The following is a 19923-nucleotide window of genomic DNA, read 5'->3' on the forward strand; positions in this document are numbered from 1 at the left end:
CAAGTATATCATATCTGTATCCTTGGTGTACATCCGGTGGAATCCCGCGGCACTGTACATCCCCTTGTAGGACTCCGAGGTGGGTGAGGAGCAGAGATGATGAATCTATTCTTTCTAAACATGGCAAATAAACAAAACACCAAAAAACGGATACTGGATCAAGACTTGGAAGTCGAACTAACCACTAACATTTTTTCTTCAAAAGAAGGAAATTGGCAAAGATTTATTTTACTTGAGTCTCTATCAATTGACAGCCCTCTCACTAAACTGTCTCCTTTTGCTATTCAGAAAGGAATCACAGGAATAGCAGGAACAGTCAAGGATATTAAAAAGCTGCGATCAGGACAAATTTTGGTGGAGTGCGCTCGGAAAGCAAACTCCGAGAACTTATTACGAGCAACAAATCTGGCTGGAGTCACTATGAGAGCATTCTGTCACCCTTCTCTGAATAACAGCAAAGGAGTGATCCACACCAGAGAATTGCAAGACATGGATGAAGCTGACATAACCTCAGAACTGAATCATCTAGGTGTGATTGATGTCAAAAGAATAAGTATCAAAAAAGATGGACAAGTAATTCCAACAGGAACATACATTCTGACCTTTAACAGACCTCTCCCGCCAGAGAGAATTCAAATAGGATACCTAAGTGTCACTGTAGATATCTACATACCAAACCCGTTGAGATGTTTTAAATGTCAGAAATTTGGTCATGGTTCTGCTGGATGCAAAAATAAGGCTGTTTGCCACAATTGTGGTAAGGATGACCATGAAACAAACTGTACTAATTCTGCTAAATGTAAAAACTGTCTTGGTGACCATGCAGCCTCATCAAAGAAATGCCCTGCTTGGATTAAAGAGAAGGAAATACAAAAAATTAAACACACAAAGAAGGTGAGCTATCCTGAAGCCCGAAAACTTGTTGAAGGTCTCCCTGCCTTCACGCTGAATAGATCCTACTCTGCTGTGGTCAAACCAAATATTCGAGAAATTAGTACTCAGACGGAACTGACTTGGATTTCTACAGACAAACCTCAAGTTATTAGTAATATTAAGAATTCATCTTCACAAAAAAGCAAGAATGTATGTATCCAAACCAACCCGACTCAAGATACCCAGTTGGAACAAAGAGAACCCAGAGAGAAAAGGAAACCTCAAAATACAGTAACTCGACTACCAAACCAAGATAAAAACAGAACTTCAAAACATGACAACCCAAAAGATGTCGAAATGTCAGAACCTACGACTAGTCGAAGTCGTAGTCTTTCCCCTAAGTGTAAGAATAAAGGATTTGTACCTATCCTTCCCACTTGAAGATGAGTAATCTTTTAATCCAGTGGAATTGTCGGGGTCTAAAAGCTAATTTTGCAGAGCTGCAACGTTTAACTTCTGTTTTGAACCCCCTTGCCTATTGTATTCAAGAGACTCACTTATCTCCAAATGATCCCCTGACTGTTAAAAATTTTAGACTGTTTAATGTCTATGGACCAAATGCACAAAGACCTTCTGGTGGATCAGCTGTCTTGGTTAAAAAGGATATTATTCACAGTCACATTGTACTGGATACCCAAATACAGGCAGAAGCAGTACGTATCACCTTTCATAGTCATTACATTATGCTCTATCTACATACCTCCCAGCGAAGTTATTACACTGAAAGAATTGGACAAACTCGTAGCACAATTGCCGACTCCATTTATACTTATGGGTGATTTTAATAGCCATAATCCTTTATGGGGAGAAGATCGATGTGATGCTAAAGGAAAGAGAATGGAGGATTTTATACATAAAAATGACTTGTGTTTACTAAATGATGGAACCAAAACCTACCTTCATCCAGGTCATGGCACATATTCTGCAATTGATTTGACTATATGCAGTGCTGAAATCTTTTTAGATTGTACATGGCGGGTCTGGGACGATTTATGTGGGAGTGACCACTTTCCACTTATTACCTCATTCCCTCAATCGGATGTCCAACAAAGACCTTCAAGATGGCAACTTAAAGCAAATTGGCCTTCTTTCGAAATTATGTGTTATGAAAAATTTATTTCAGCAACTCAAGACAATCAGAACTCTATAGAAACTTTTACTGAACAGTTAATTGATATTGCAAATGAAACAATTCCAAAGACATCCTCTAAATCGCGACTGTAAAGCTAACCCCTGGTTTAACGAGCAGTGTAAAAAGCTATCGGGGCACGGAAAAAGGCGGAAAGACTTTTTAATAAACAGCCTTCAACGGCTAATTTTATATCTTTCAAAATTTGTAGAGCTCAAGCTCGCAGAATTTTAAATGAAGCAAAAAAGCAAAGCTGGAGACAATTTGTATCAAGTTTAACATGCTATACTCCCATGAAGAGGATCTGGAACATGATTCGCAAAATGAAGAACATTGGAAATGGATTTAATATCCAACATATTAAAAAACTAGATATTCTCCAGACAAAGGAAATGGATATAGCAAACACATTAGCAGAATCTTTTGAAAAGAATTCGTCAATAGAAAACTGCCTCCCTGAGTTCCAGTTAATTCGAATACAGCAGGAAAGGGAAAAATTGAACTTCTGTTCTGATAACGAAGAAGTATATAATCAACCTTTCAAGATGGATGAATTAATACACTCTTTAAGATGTTCCCATGACACTGCTGTAGGGCCAGACCAAATTCACTATCAGTTCTTAAAGCACTTACCCCAAAGCATATTATCTCTTCTTTTAGATAATTTTAACTCTGTCTGGTCTTCTGGACAAATACCACCCTCCTGGAAAGAAGCAACCGTAATTCCTATACCTAAACCAGGAAAAGACCATTCAGATCCAAATAACTACCGACCAATCGCTCTTACCAGTTGCCTCTGTAAAACGATGGAGAGAATGGTAAATAATCGGCTTGTTTGGACTCTGGAGTCGAAGAAACAAATAAGTGACTATCAATGTGGCTTTAGACGTGGAAAGTGCACCTTGGATCAATTAATCCGTCTGGAAACTTATATTAGAGATGGTTTCATTAGAAAAGAACATGTTGTTGCCGTCTTTTTTGACTTGGAAAAAGCATATGATACAACATGGAGATATGGGATTTTGAAAGATCTTTACCACATGGGTTTTAGAGGACGATTACCCATCTTTATTTCCAATTTTTTGACCAGCAGATATTTCAAAGTCCAAGTAGGAAACACCTTGTCGGATATTCACAAACAAGAAATTGGAGTTCCTCAGGGAAGCATTCTTTCTGTCACTCTCTTCAGTATTAAAATAAACAGCATTGAGAGTATCATTGGATCTAATATATTCTGCAGCTTATATGTGGACGATCTCTGCATCTGCTATAGAGGGAAGAACATGAGTACAATTGAAAGACAACTGCAGTTATGCATTCACAAAATATATCAGTGGTCAGTTGAAAATGGATTCAAATTCTCTAAATCAAAAACAGTCTGTACCCACTTCTGTATCCAGCGATCCCTTCATCTTGACCCAGAACTCTTCATTAATAGAGAACCGATTAATGTTGTTAAAGAAATTAAGTTCTTAGGACTCCTTCTTGACAACAAAATGACTTTCATTCCTCATTTGAAAGCACTTAAAAACAGGTGTCTTAAAGCCATGAATATAATGAAAGCACTGGCAAAAACAAAATGGGGAGCAGATTACATGGTTCTTTTGAGACTCTATAGAACACTAATTCGTTCCCGGCTGGACTATGGAAGCATAATTTATGACTCTGCCAGAGAATCATATAAGCGGATGTTGGACTCAGTACATCATCAGGGCTTACGACTCGCCTTGGAGCATTTAGAACTTCGCCGATGCAAAGCTTGTACGTCGAAGCCCATGAACCTTCACTTCAAAACAGACGATTGAAGCTTTCACTCCAATATGCTATCAAAATAAAGGCAAATAAAACCAACCCCGCTTATTCTTCAATCTTCAACCCACAATTTACTCCTTTGTATGAGAGCAAACCTAAAAGTATCAGATCCTTTGGTATTCGTATTAAACCTCATTTGGAGAACTTGAATATAAAGTTGAACATTCTAACCCAAATACAATTCAATTCTATATCTCCCTGGAAACTAAAGAAGCCTAATATCAATTTGGACTTGACTCATCAGAAGAAAGGGGTGACCCATCCAAATGTATATAGACAGCAATATTTGGAAATAAGAAACCAATTCCTCCCATGTACCTATATTCACAGATGGCTCGAAGATGAAAAACAGTGTAACGGCAGCAATGGTGACTGGAAATCAACGCTATGGAATTCGTGATTCCAAAACAGTGCTCAATTTTCTCTGCTGAGGCTCGTGCTTTACTTTTAGCTTTGGAGCACATTGAAAATTCTCTGCAAAAATTTTTTATAATTTTTACTGACTCTAAATCCTGCCTTCAAGCAATGGACACTTTAAAAATTGACCATCCTTTAGTGGACTGCATCTTAACCAAAGTGGATTATCTACTAAATCAGTTCTTCAGCATTATTTTTGCTGGGTTCCAGGACATGTTGGCCTTTCAGGAAATGAACAAGCTGATGCAGCTGCTAAGGAAGCTCTTAATCAGGAAGTTAATGAATGTCAAATCCCTCCCTCAGATATCAGACTGATTATTAACCGATATATTTTAAATAAGTGGCAAGAAGAGTGGAATATGTGCAAGAACAACAAGTTGTATGTAATTCATCCGGAAATTTCAAACAGACTTTTTATCAATTTTAAAACAAGATTTGATCAAGTGGTCTACACCAGATGTCGTATAGGTCACGTAAATCTGACCCATGCCTTTTTGCTTAAAGGTGAAGACCCAACCCTATGTATGTTTTGTAATATTCCCTTATCTGTCAAACATATTTTACTAGATTGTCCTGGTCTTAACACAAGTAGAGTGCTCTTTTATGAAGTTACCTCGTTAAAGGACTTATTTAATGAGATTGTGCCTGAAAAGGTTTTGGATTTCTTATCATATATTAATCTTAAAAAAAATATTGTATAATATGACTTATTTATATTTGTTTTGTTTTTATTGTATTTATATGATATTTGTTTTTTGTAATTGAATTCTTGCCATGAAAATAGCTTTGATCGCTGACATGGCATTAAATAAAACATACTACTACTACTGTTCTGTGAATGCAGCGGTAGCAGCCTGGCTTGTCTGATTTTAGAAGTACAGTGAAATGTACAGTAGGGCTGGCATAAAAAGAAAATCTGATTAATTGCAATCTTCATTTCAATGATTGCCTTATTGATTCTTAAAATCACAAGATAGATCTTTTATTCTGTGTTGAAAGAGCTCATATGGTTGATCGCAAGACAACAACTGGTTGAGCTTGTTACCGTGAACGTTAAAATACACTTAAAAATTCTGTGTCTTAGTGAGGCATTAATGTAAACAAAGCCAGTAGGGCTGCACAATTAATCGAAATAAAATCGAAACCGCGATATGACTTTTTGCGATTTATTAAATTGCAAAGGCTGCGATTTTAATTAAATAAATGTTCTGCTTCCTTCAAAGTTTATTTGCGCTGCTCTGTCCAGTATATATTCAGTCAGAGCATTGATGCAGTGTTTTCTGAGCGGTTCTGTGCTCCACAGCTCCCTCTCCTGCGTAGATTAACAGAAGTGCTCTGATTTCGGTTCTGTTTGCTTATGTGCGGTAAACGCTTTATTTACACTAAACTGGAGCATCCTGTTTGAAGCGTTTTTTTATTATTATCTGCGGTAGCAGCATCTCAGTCTCCGCAAGGCACAGGTATCATAATAATATCGCAGAATACAAGATGGGATGTAATTCAAACATCTTTATTAAATGATTGCCGAGCAAACGGCATTAACAGTAATACCTGTAGAGTTCAGAAACATCTCATGCTTCAGTCTCCCGTCATTTGTTTACCTCACAAGAGCGTGTGTCGCTCTTATAACACTCCCCGTGGAAACTAGTGAAAGCGGAACTAATATTACAAACATCCAACAAAATTAAAAGGAAGGAACATGCATATAATAAATCTATATCAAATACTGAGTTACTATAATGATGATGATTAGTGGGCTGATACTCTATCACAAAATGGACAAAAACAGGTACACGGTGGATGGTAGCATTTTGATATGAAGAAGACTTTTCTTTCACTGTTTATATATTTATTTGTTTGTGGTTGAACTGAAAAAAAGTCTCAATTTGGTTCTTTTTAAGAAGGCTCAAATGTGAAAAAAAAAACCCCAGTAGCCTTTTGCAGTTGAACATGTGGAAAACATTACCATCATAATCGCAGCTCAAATCGCATGTTCTAAACAAAAGTGTAAGAGTAGTGCAGATCTGTTAAAAGCTATGGTTTGTCTTCTTTTTTTTTTTTTTTACATTCCATATGTTAGCCAGCAGGTGGTTGCAAAAGATAATTTTTATGTGTTATATGAGCCAGTTTTGGTGAAGTGAAGCTCCTTCAGCCATTTACATACAACAGCTCTTTGTGATCACTTGTATTACTACTACTAAAGCTTGGAAATTGCTTTAAAAAGCTTTAAACAAACAACTTAATCATTACGGCTCATCACAACTGAGAGACACAACAGACTGATTAATTACACAAACTGAAGCTTTCCACATTGGCGTGGACACACTGTTTAAAATGGAGGACATTTCGGTTTCTTTAGTGAATGACTCTTGTGCACCAGCTACCTTGAAATGGGGAGAATTACCCCTGCTTGGACTGCTATTTTCCCACTGAGAAATCTGATCTTCAGAAATCTGACTGCATCTCTGCTTGGGTGTGACAACAGGTGATCGCACTCAATCCGTTTCTCTCTCTCTCACACACACACACACATCCATCCTTGTTTATCCAATAACTTTTTAGAAACCGCACAAGCCGTGATGCTATTTCTGAAGTTAACTTTTTGAATTACTAATGAAGGCTTGGACGCATCATTTGTTTTGAATCAGCGATGGCAGATTCTGATCCGTCACATAAGAAAGTTGTTCCATGCACACATGCGTTTTAAAAAAATGTATTTGCTTGTTCATTGAACTGTTACTGGTATATAAGCAATATCACACTTGCTGATGTAGGGCCATATCGCACTCTTGCTCCTGTGATATTGCTTAATTATTGTATTATAATTATACAGTGAAGACCAGTAAATAAATTTGTTGCATTACATTACTTTTTAAATTTCTGAATGTTTTCATAATCTGGATCTTTGTTGTTATTTGTTCGATTGCTTATAATTTGTGTAATTGTTCTTATTTTATTACCGTTTATTTGTCTTAACTAGAGATCTTGAAACATTTATTTTCTATATTTTATATTTCAATATTTCCTTGTGGTATCAAAATTGGTATTGAAAATTGTCAAATTGCTTTCATATGTAAGCAAAATGGACATTCTAACTGTAATGTACTCAAAAAAATAGTCTGAATTAAATCAGAATCTAATTGAATTGAATCAGAATCGTATCACATTGCAAAATATGTATCGATACCCAGCCCTATTAGCAATCTGTAAACCTGCCTGTTTAAATTTTTTACATGAAAACGAACGTGTGTGTGTGTGTGTGTGTGTGTGTGTGTGCGTGCGTGCCGCGTGTGCAAATTGATATTTTAATCTGTGTGCATCTGAGCTTACTGCATTAAGTGATCATGTTTTGTTCAGTACCGATAAACTTTTTCCACAGTACATTTCTAGCAGTTAATGATATGTGCCCAATTTTGATCTTGGCCCCAATTCTCTTAAAAGTTATCAAACTTCAATATCTCAATTATTTAATAGTTGAAAACTATTTAGTCTTTTTAGAGTAATTAAATCATTGGAGGTTTATTTGTTCGTATAGAGATTATTTATTGACTGTATGCATGTTTGGACAAACTGGCACTTACATCTTTGCTTTGCAGCAATATAATCACATGTTGCAAGCTTTGCTCTCTAATCACAGCCAGTTATCCATGACTCATTGCCTGTAATGGGATTGTTAACAAACTTTTTAAATGGCCATTGCATATGCACTACTATATATTATATCCATATTGTTGAAGCTTGGAGGCTGTTTGTTTGCTGAAGGTTTTTGATTAAAACCCTCAGGCAGGTGCCACAGCAGCTGAGAATTCAGGGTGTCTGGAAGCCTTGACAAGAATGAATGAGAGTCTGCAGCACACAGAGAGTTTTCCTCTTGCCATCACCCACCTGATGATTAACACGGAGAGGGTAGAGACTGTTCAGCACCGCAAAGACTCGACGGGTGTTTTAACACCTTGCCAGGACAGGTTAGATAGGGATGGCACATTATGTGTATATATACATGATATAGTCTATTGCCTTTTTTGTCACTATAAACTCATTGTAAAATGTTAATGAAAATATCTCTTGTGTGTATCTTTGAAATGTTGCATTAAAAATAATTTATTTTGAGGTATATGCCTGTGTGTGTGTGTGTGTGTGTTCTCAGCAGGGGTGGAGCAGTCAAGGATTGCATCCTGCTGAGAGAGACTAGACTGCTAGATGACCATTCAATAAGCTCTGACATCTCACAGGTACACATGCTCCTATTTCTTTATCTATATATAAGCTGTGCTGTATTTCTTTATTAAAAGTTTTTACCAGTCACTCACACTAACATGTAACCTGCATGACTTTATCCTGACAGTAACTTTTTTTGTCTGTGGGCTTTCTAATTGCTTGATATTTACACGTTTTAACTCTAATTAGCTGTTGTTGAACTTCTTATCCACATGGACAGCTCAGTGGTGTTAATCTGCTGAAATTGGATGGGGCCGCTGAAGAGTGTGTTCAGATGGTCTGGGGTCCTTAACCCCACTCGTAATGACTCTAGCTTTGCTCTAACTCACTCATAGGCTATCGTCCAGACCAACACTGTGGAGATGAAACAGATACCCAAAAGGACCATCATCCACCCCTGCTCAGCAGAGGAACTAAAGGTTACCCCACAGGAACCTCGAAGCAGGTAACATATATTCTCTTTTTTGGCAATGTTATCTGAGGAAGCAAGTTAATTGTTTGACGTTAAAAGGCATAACTAAAAACAATTATTATGACCTTTATACATTGGGTCCAAAAGTCTGAGACCGCATTGACAGTATGGGATTCTAAATCAAATTGGAACCTGGAAAAGAGATTCTGGACTACAGTATTTTTAGGTCACTAATGAATTAAGCAAATTTGTGACAACAACTATGTTATTTCCTTGCTTCCACTGAAGCACACAAAATGCCCTTTGGCATACCAAATACTAAGCAATTCATGTGAATTCTCCATTCAAACATAATTATGAAATTTGTAATTATTTATTTATTATTATTTATTTTTATTAAAGTAGAAAAACAGCTAATAAGCATTTTTAGTATAGGTCTCAGTCTTTTGGACCCTCAGCCTAAATACTGCTAAATATCTTAATGCTTATAAGGATTACTCTTTTATACATTTTATGTTAAAAACAAAACTTACATTTTGGGAGGAAAGTTTGACTTAAAAGCAGGGAAATTCTGGTTTGGGGGTTGTCTTAAAATGAGTGGCCCTATAAGTCATATTTAAAATTAGCCTCTGAGTGATGGTGCATATTAAACCATTTTTCTCTCTTATTGGGTGGGTATGAGTACCAACTAGTCAGGCCTGGGCCCACCTGTACATGCCTGCTTTAAAGTGATTGCATATATTTAGGTTGGGACTGAAACAGTGCTCTGCAAAACTTTCCAATTGCTGCATTTTTATTTTATAAATCACTCAGGGTGAAGTCCTTTGAAACAGCAGTAGAGCTACTGGAGTCAGCTGACATTCGGATAAGACTGATCTCAGATCAGCTGAAACAAATCAATCAGAAACCTGTGAATATTAGAAACTTCACTGTTGCTGATGCCAAAACTCTACATGAAGATCTAAAGGTACAACATCTTCCAAATTCAACTACGTTTTTGTTGATGCTTACATAAATGCATTTAGGCTCAAGCTAGCAACTTGAAAGTCGCATACCTTAATGACTAAACAAGGTGTTCTCTTTCAATATATCTCTTTTATACAGTTATTTTGTTTTTTTTATTGACTGAATTTCATGTTTTACCTGAGACTCTATTTTACATCCTTGCACATCGAATATTCCAGGTTCAATACAAGTTAAGCTGAATTGACAATTCGTTCTTTAAATAAACGAAATCTGGGATATAGTGAGGTACTTACAGTGGAAGTGTATTGGGCCAGTACTTAAATGCTAATACAATCACTGTTCCAAAAGTATAGCCACAAGACAATATGTGTGTATACATGATTTTAGTGTGATAAAATCATTATGAACCTTTTGTGTGTAAAGTTAGAGCCAATTTTACTACTTCGTTGTCATGACGATGTCAACAACCTGTAAAATGACTGTAAAAAAATTACAATTTAAACAACTTTACAGCTCAAATAATACAACAGATTTATCAGAAGAATTAATGTAAGAGCTTTTACAAAATTATAAGCTTCACATTTCTTTAACCCTCAAATTTTCCCATTCACTTCCATTGTAAGTGTCTCACTGTAACTTCGATTTTTGAAGTTGTCAAAATATTTTTTTGTGGTCATCATTATATTATAAAATGCTGTTGATTGGGTTTAATCAAGTGAACCGTAATATACCTTTTAATTAAATTTCCTGTATTGTAAAGAATCTTCTTTTCTAACATTTTAACGTGTTATTTTAAAATGCAGGACAATTTCCAAATAATTAATCACAAGTGAAATAGCTCTATAGGGTTCCCACTGTCATGGAAAACCTGGAAATATCAAGGAATTTTACCATGACTGAATTCAATGCCTGGAAATGTAATGGAAATTTCTGTAGTCAACTATTTCTAGTTAAACTCCACTCTCTAATAGTGTATTGACTAGAATTTGCTATTAGTGAGCGAATATTTATCAAATTATTATTTTGTCCTATAATCATGAATGACTGGAAAGGTAATGGAAAAGTCATGGAAATTCCTTGTTCAAAAAGTGTGGGAACCCGTGTTCTAAAACTTTCCCAGGAAAAGCAGAACATTTGCAAACCCTACTTTTAATGTTGTGTTGTTTGCTTCTACATCAGCCAGGAAAACATGCATACAGATCTGTATTAAATAAGTGTGATATACTTTGCATGAAATGATGTATTTTACAATCTAACCTCTCTGTACTTTGTCCAGCTGCTACATCAAAGTATCGAGAAGCTGTTTCTCATCAATCAGAGTGAAAGTTCAGTTAGTGACCCTGCTGATCTGAGTCACGTTGAGCTCCAAGCCCATCTCCCTCGGCAACAAACTCTCCACAGCCGCGCAAAATGTTTGGAGGAGCTAAGGCACTATCTGAGAAAGACAGAGTCATCCTTTGTGGCCCTTGAGAACCTCCTATCCCATCTCCAGCATGTGAATGAAGACATCACTGCAGCTCAGAGCACCTTAGCCTCTACATCAGACTGCAACTCTAGATTTGCTACCATTTGGCAAAATCTTCAGCAGGCCAGAGAGGAATCTGTTCAGCTAGATCGAATACTAGATGATGCTGGCATGAGAATAGCTCTTGATGACAAACCAGGCAGTTGTCATGAGATGGTGTCAGCTATGGTTCTACTTGCTGAAGAGGTAGAGACCAAACTGTCTGCAAGGTCGAGGCGAGATGAAAGAGGTGGAAAAAGAAGCAAGAAGGGAGAGCAGAAGGAGAGAATGCTCAGTGGAAAGAAAATGGCCTTGCAGGTCACACTGAAAGAGGTGCTGGCAGCACTGGAAAGACATGGGCTGAAGGAACCCACACTTCCTGCACTACAACACAGGTGCATGTCACTGAAATGGCCTTTAGTAGGTCTCATCCCATTTGTTTTACAGAATAAACAGAAGAAAGATCAGAATTTGATTTGATCAGTTTTACAGAAGGACCCATGGTTGAATTTTTTTACTCTTTGTCGCTAGGTTACGTTTCCTAACAGACATGGAGAGTAAACTGGTTGCACTACACTCAGAAATTTGGGATCTACGAAATACACATGCGCAGACAAACACCTCAGACACTGGCATCAGCGAGCTGCAGACACAATGGGAAGATGCACATAGAGCAGTTACTGAGAGGTGAGTCAGCTACAGAGTATGTGAGTGAAGTGGAGCAGCGACAATTTCACCTCTGCATTCAAAGCATTCATGATCACTCCTACTACTACTTCTAGATCCCTAAAGTCATCACTGAGTCTTCTATTAATCATTCATAAGTCTCATTTAAAATCGAAAGGAGATTGTGCCTTTTCTGTTGCAGCTCCTTGTCTTTTGAATAGTTTGCCTCTCCATATCAGATCCTGTACAACAGTTGATGTTTTTAAATCTGATTTGAAGACTCATCTCTTCTCTCTCGCTTTTGACTGTGTCTAGTGTGTGTAACTACATTTATTTGTGTTGGTTTAGTACTTATGTTCTCTGAATGTGCATGATTTATTTATGTTTCCTTTATGTAAAGCACTTTGGGTCAACGTGTTGTTTTTAAATGTGCTATAGAAGTGTGATTGATTGATTGATTGATTGATTGATTGATTGATTTTACTCGCCTCCAGCTCCACTCCGGGTTGTCCATTTCCTGCTCCTCGCTTGCTCCATGCTCCTGGATTATAAAAACCCTGTTCAATGTTCGCTTCATGGCAAAATAAGTGCCTAACTACCTCTCCACTGTAAAGTTATTTTAGTGTGCTTTTAAATATCACAACCTTCCATGCAGAAGATAAAAAATAAATACACAATACTAGAAGAAAAGCCAGAATGTGCTTTATTGGAACACTAACCTTAGCCCAAGACTAAATTAAATTATTTCAACATCATACTTTTGAAACATGTCAGCAGAATTCTCTGTGTTTAATCAATTAAATAAATTACAAAAAAAAAAAAAAAAAAAAAAACATTATTAGGTCTTTGTATTATTGCCTATTATTTAATTAACCTTGCCCCGTAATTCTGTGAATGAAAAAATTACATTCTCAGAATGTTCTAAAAAAAAAATGTTTTAATCAAAACTAGATAAGACTATCAAAACTATATGATTAATGCAGATTTCACTTTTAGAAATACTACCTTTTTGAAAAAATTAAGATTTTAAAATCTACCTCTGTTCACATTTCATCTGCTTCTTCATCTGTAAATGTAAAATGCATAAATTAGCCTACCGCCCTAAAATACATTTAGATGGCAATCGATTAAAGTCAAACTATGCAATATTAACATATTAATTAGTTCAGTTTGTGTTTTAGGTTGTTAAAAGTTCAGTTATATTTAATGCTGGAAATAAAAGCCTACAGTTAAGATTGCAATGCTAGAATGATGATATGATTATTCAAAATATTTAATAGGGGAGAGATGAATACAGTTGAAGCCAGAAGTTTACATACATACTTGGCCTGAAGTCATTAAAACTCATAACCACTCCACAGATTTTGTATTATAACAAGTCATGTATGAGATCTACTTTGTGCATGACACAAGTCATTTTTTTTCCCAACAATTGTTTACAGACAGATTATTTCACTTTAAATTGACAATTTCACCATTCCAGTGGGTCAGAAGTTTACATACACTAAGTTAAATGTGCCTTTAAGCAGCTTTGAAAATTCCAGAAAACAATGTCAAGTAGAGTCCGACAGATATGGGATTTGAGACCAATTACGATTTTAATGGGGGAAAATTCACTAATTACCGATATAGTTAATTTAAGCTGGAATCTGTGATTTGTGCACTGATTTTGCACCAATATGACTATGCAAAGGTACTCACAAGGCTGCTTTCTTAAACAAATATTTTTATTAAAGAATACTTGACATTATTATTATTATTATTATTATTATTATTATAATACATTGTCAATATCGGAAAAAGTACAATATTTTCATCTGGAATGTAGTGGAAGTATAAAGTAATAGAAAATGCCATGGTAATACAAAAGTTATATACAAGGGCCTCTAAATTGTTCTAAAGGACCGTTTTCTTGCTTATCAAAGCATCATCAGCAATATTTAGCTGTTAATGTTTAACAAAACGGTCACAATAACTTATGGTTCGCTGCTGCCGAGTCCAGAGATGAACAGCGGCAGTGGTGTTGCACCGTATTCTGCTATACAAGTTCAGGGGAAACATTTAATGGTGGAAAACCAGACTTTTAAATATAACATTTTGCAAATGCAACGACTGGAATTGTTTGGTTGAAAGGGGTACCAAACTGCGAATCCTGAACAAAACAGTTTGGTCAATACATATTTACACATTAGCTTCCACTCAGCTGATAAGGTATGAAAGTAGCTACATGTTTAGCTAGTTAGCTAAAAGCTTGTTGACATAGAGAGTAAAAGTTGTTTATTTATGGCACTTTTCCACTGTACGTTCGGTTCGACTCGACACTACTCGTGTTACTTTTCTAAGTTTGCTTTTCCACTGCAGTTTAATGCCACCTCAATGTGGGTGGGATTATAGGCAGATCGTGTAGTTGCGCCGCCTCTACTGCTGTGACATCAACTTAAATGCAACACAAACAATAACCGACCGCTAGCTGTTCGCTACTAGCTAATTGTGCTACAGAAGGCAGTTGTTGCATGGTGATTTTACACAAGTATAACGGTTACATTGGCCTGGTTGTTTTAGAAGCAAGCTTTCCAGTAGCTGGTCAACTAAAAAAACTGAAGCTTTCAAGCAAAGTATAGAGTTAACGTAACAAAACGTTCCATCCTCCATCGTGAACTCCAACAACATCGTGGCTGAGTCCAGGGCACTCTCCCTCCCATTGCTCGCTGGTCTAGCGTCCATTTGGTCGAACCACTTTCACTTTTCCTTGATTGTTCTGTAGTCACTTAAGTTTTTTATTTTTCCTACATAGTTGGTTGGTCCGTTGGTAGCCATGTGCAGCCAACAGCTGAGACACTTCCTGACAGTCTTTTTTGTTTTGCATTGTTTCATTCGTCGCTTACGAGAGGAACGTCTGCACCTCGTTTATTGACCATGTGGTGGTTTTGTGCACAGCCGTTTCTTTTTACAATTTGAAAGTGATACTGCGATAGCTGTTGCTAACTTTAAAACTAGCGAGTTGATGTCCTGTGTCACAAATCCAGTGATGCTGGTAGTGACGAATCTCTCTGACCAATCAGTGATCTGCAGGGTTTTGACGTCACATTTAGAATAATTTCGCTCACTTGGAATCTCGACCGGAATCTCGAGATGTACCATGCCGTGGAAAAGCCCAATTACTTTCCAGCATTGTGTCTCACCAACTAGGTAACAACGTAGCATGAAATCAACACTCAACAGACATAATTCACCACCACACCATTGTCTACTAAGCTGCAAAAATATGCTCTTATGCTTTTCAATCTGCTACGTTACTGACTGCACTGACAAACTGTAGCTGGCTAACATAGCAAACAGATATGATAAACCGTTTTCATACAAGATATCAGTTGTCATACATGACATGGTTGTCAGGGACAGGGTTAACGTTATATTAGTTATGGTGAAAAGGGAAATGATGGGGTAATTTTTTATTAACTTTCCAATATGTATTTCACAAACTTGTTAGCAACTTACCGTGAAGACACCGCATAACTCCGCACTTTCAGAGTCAGAGTGCATTCTTCTGGACAAACTATGTTATGACACCAATTATAAATCACCCCAAGCATTGTTTTCTGCATTATATGTCCTGAAAAAAAGGTTTTCATATCTGCGCATATCAGAAAACATATACGCCAATACGATATATCTGTGAAAGGCTAATATCGGCCGATAAATCGGTCGGGCTCTAATGTCAAGCCTGTAGGCAATTCGCCAATTGGCTCCTGATAGGCTATTTGGAGTCAGCTGGAGGTGTACCTGTATTTTAAGGCCTACCTTCAAACTCTGTGCCTCTTTGCATGACCTCATGAGAAAATCAAAAGAAATCAGCCAAAAATTTGGATCTCCAAGTCTGGTTCATCCTTGGGAGCAATTTCCAAACACCTGATGGTACCACATTCATCTGTACAAACAATAGTACGCAAGTATAAACACCATGGGACCACACAGCCATCATACCACTCAAGAAGGAGACGTATTCTGTCTCCTAGCGATAAACGTATTTTGGTGCGAAAATTGCAAATCAATTTTAAAACAACAGCAAAGGACCCTGTGAAGATGCTGGAGGAAACGGGTAGACAAGTATCCATATCTACAGTAAAACGAGTCAAATATTGACATAACAAATTCTGCTGAACCAGGAAGAAGCCACTACTACAGTTTGAAAGTGCACATTGGGATGAATATCTAACTTGTTGGAGAAATGTCCTCTGGTCTGATAACACAAACATGTTACTGTTTGGCCATGATGACCATTGTTATGTTTAGAGGAAAAGGGGTGAGGCTTGCAAGCCAAAGAACACCATCACAACCGTGAAGCATGGTGGTGGCAGCATCCTGTTGTGGGAGTGCTTTATTGCAGGAGGGACTGGTACACTTCACAAAATAGATGGCATCATGAAGTTAAATTATGTGGATATATTGAAGCAACATCTCAAGACTTAAGCCAGGAAGTTAAAGCTTGTTCGCGAATGTGTCTTCCAAATGGACAATGACCACCATTATACCTCCAAAGTTGTGGCAAAATGGCTTAAGGACAACAAAGTCAAGGCGTTTGAGTGGCCAACACAAAGCCCTGACCTCATTCCGATATAAAATTTGTGGGCCGATCTGAAAAAGCGTGTGCAAGCAAGCAGTCCTACAAACCTGACTCTGTTACACATGTACTGTCTGGAGGAATGGGCCAAAATTCCTGCAGCTTATTGTGAGAAGCTTGTTTAAGGCTACCCAAAATATTTGACCCAAGTTAAACAATTTAAAGGCAGTGCTACCAAATACTAACAAAGTGTATGTAAACTTCTGACCCACTGGTAATGTGATGAAAGTCATAAAAGCTGAAATAAAACATTTTCTCTACTAATATTCTGACATTTCACATTCTTAAAATAAAGTAGTGATCCTAACTGACCTAAAACAAGGAATGTTTTCTAGGATTAAATGTCAGGACTTACTGACCTTTTAGATTTTCTCTCCACATGTGAACAGATAATCATTTGTGTTTTCTGGACACGTCTTTTAGGATTTCACAACAAACCTTTGATTGTGGCAAACACCTCCCCACTCATGTTCTCCTTTGCCGTCCCATTATTCATTTTCAATATATGCCAGTTGATGTGGGAATAAAGAAATGAGACACGAGCATGGATTTATCTCAAACTTTACCCCAAGCTTACTTCAATAATAGGGAGCTGGAGGTCGAACATTACCAAGTGCCACTAGATTTAAAATTAGTAATTTCTTTGGCTATAGTAGAAATTCCATCTTTTCTTCATGCCAATAGTGTTGAACACTGCTTACACTGGCGAATTATTGCATTAAGGGCCATTAACAGGTGTTGTTCCTGTGATGGAGCATTAGTGGAGCGCTCTTGGAGCCAGAGAAAACAATAACGCTCCGATTTTCTGCTTTTTTTTTTAAAAACCTGCTCCTTGGTCAGCTATATGCGTTGCATGCTGAATTGGGCGTTTCCAATGTAGACAGCTTTGTTGATTATAAAAGGAGTGATGTAGTTTTGTGCTAAATAGTTTTATTTTGCATCAGTCTTGCTAGACTGAGTAGTTGTTGTTTTTTAAACTTGACTTGATGTGGAAAATATCCTGTTATCCCATGCTCTGACATTAGTGGTTCCTTGTTTGAAACCATTCGTTTTAAGAAAGCTTTTTTTTTTTTTTTGGACCAGAACCACTTCTTTTTGCAGTGGAAATGCCCTGAACAATTCCAGATTGGGAAAACACTTTGTCAGTGGAAAATGGGCATATGAAAATAATTACTCTGTTACGTTCTGGGCTGGGCCACTCAAGGACATTCACAGAGTTGTCCCGTAGCCACTCCTTTGTTATCTTGGCTGTGTGCTTAGGGTTGTTGTCCTGTTGGAAGATGAACCTTCGCCCCAGTCTGAGGTCCAGAGCGCTCTGGAGCAGTTTTTCATCAAGGATGTCTCTGTACATTGCTACATTTATCTTTCCCTTGATCCTGACTAGTTTCACAGTTTCTGCTGCTGAAATGATGCTGCCACCACCATGCTTTACTGTAGGGAAGGTATTGGCCAGGTGATGAGCGGTGCCTGGTTTTCTCCAGACATGATGCTTGCAATTCAGGCCAAAGAGTTCAATCTTTGTTTCATCAGACCAGAGAATTTAGTTTCTCATGGTCTGAGAGTCCTTCAGGTGGCTTTTGGCAAACTCCAGGCAAGCTGTCATGTGCCTTTTACTGAGGAGAGGCATCCATCTGGCCACTCTACCATACAGGCCTGATTGGAGTGCTGCAGAGATGGTTGTTCTTCTGGAAGGTTCTCCTCTCTCCACAGAGAAATGCTGGAGCTCTGTCAGAGTGACCATCAGGTTCTTGGTCACCTCCCTGACTAAGGCCCTTCTCCCCCGATCGCTCAGTTTGGCCGGGCAGCCAGCTCTAGGAAAGAGTCCTGGTGGTTTTCTTACAATTCTGCGGGAAGCTGGTGATAATGAAGCTGTGAGCCATGAGTCAGAGACGATTATTTCACGGCCTCGGTTAGGACCGAAGGGAATCAGACAGCCAAGACAATCTTTAAAAACTTGGACTATCAATTATATCTTCGGATAAAACTGAAAATGGAAAGTTGTGAACGACAAGCAAGCCAGAGAAACAAGAGAACGAAATAACTGGCTTTCGGATAGCACCGTATGTAATGGCAGATGAATCGAAAAATATTATAGGTTACGGAGCAACCGTTACCTTAGTGCGGTCAGATATCAACCACCGTATAGTACCGTGAAGCGCATTGTATCTCCAGCACTAACAATCAGAAAATTATTACGAGCTACTGCGGAATATATTCTTGCTCGGTCTACATCACGACGTGACTTTTGTTGTTATATTTTCTCAACCAATCTAGCGGGCGCTGCGATTATCCATTAGTGCTTAACTCTTTCTCTGGCGGACAGTAGGAATGAAAAAGAACCTACAGAACTTGTCATCACAGCATATGCAGTAAATAGCAAATAGAGATGTTTGATCCATTACTCTGTTACAGTCATGAGCAGTGTGTCTCTTTGACCGAACTACTGAAGAAGTTCCAAAGCTGTCGAAATCGCTTGGGCAGTACTTTGCAGATAGCTGAGCAGACCCTCGCTGATCAGGCCTCCTACATGGGCAAAGATAACCTACACCTACTGATCAGTAAGGTACAGAGTTATCCTTAAAATTTTACCATTTTCAGGACTTCCACTGATTCTCTCTAGATGGCAGTATTAACGGCATAAGGTTGGATATAATGAAATAAACACAATATTGCATTTAGACAAAACTGAAGTGGTGGGTAGCAAATGAATGATGACAATTGAAATTGTGTTTGTGTGCCCAGGTCACCAGTATAAAATCAGAACTTAATGATCTTGGGGATGGAGTGGAGGAGTATAGAGCTGTGTGCAGACAGCTCCAGTCGCTGATGAGAAGGATCCCAGATTGTGCAGATGCCCCATTTGAGAGTGAGGCTGATGCTATCATGGACCGCTGGCTTGATGTATGTGCTCGCCATAGTATTTGGAATTACTCCGTAGGGTTGATGTTAATAATATCAAATCACTGTCATGTGTGCTCTGTTAAAGTGTCAAATGGCTCATACAGAATTGCTTGTATTGCTTGTATTGCTCAGTCACAAATTTCTTTTGTATTATGTTGGTGGTAATAAAATATTGTTCCATATTGACATTTAAAGGAATATTCTGAGTTCATTACAAGTTAAGCTCAATCGACAGCATTTTTTGGCATAATATTTATGATTACCACAAAAATAAATTTGATGCTGACTACCACACCTGGAGTCACGAGTTCGAAACCAGGACGTGCTGAGTGACTCCAGCCAGG

The 19923-nt window shown here is 37.8% G+C and overlaps 1 protein-coding gene across 1 annotated transcript in view; it reads left to right on the forward strand.

The window, feature by feature from the left end:
* Positions 1 to 19923, forward strand: part of LOC127621695 (nesprin-2-like) — a 126606-nt gene that overhangs the window by 20843 nt on the left and 85840 nt on the right. Inside the window, 8 exon segments of the mRNA XM_052095418.1 lie at positions 8079 to 8256; positions 8439 to 8497; positions 8825 to 8954; positions 9735 to 9888; positions 11164 to 11786; positions 11923 to 12078; positions 19091 to 19241; positions 19421 to 19579. Coding sequence (XP_051951378.1) covers positions 8079 to 8256; positions 8439 to 8497; positions 8825 to 8954; positions 9735 to 9888; positions 11164 to 11786; positions 11923 to 12078; positions 19091 to 19241; positions 19421 to 19579 — 1610 coding nt within the window.

The sequence above is a fragment of the Xyrauchen texanus genome, chromosome 28, assembly GCF_025860055.1.
Source record: "Xyrauchen texanus isolate HMW12.3.18 chromosome 28, RBS_HiC_50CHRs, whole genome shotgun sequence".
Classification (NCBI taxonomy): Eukaryota; Metazoa; Chordata; class Actinopteri; order Cypriniformes; family Catostomidae; genus Xyrauchen; species Xyrauchen texanus.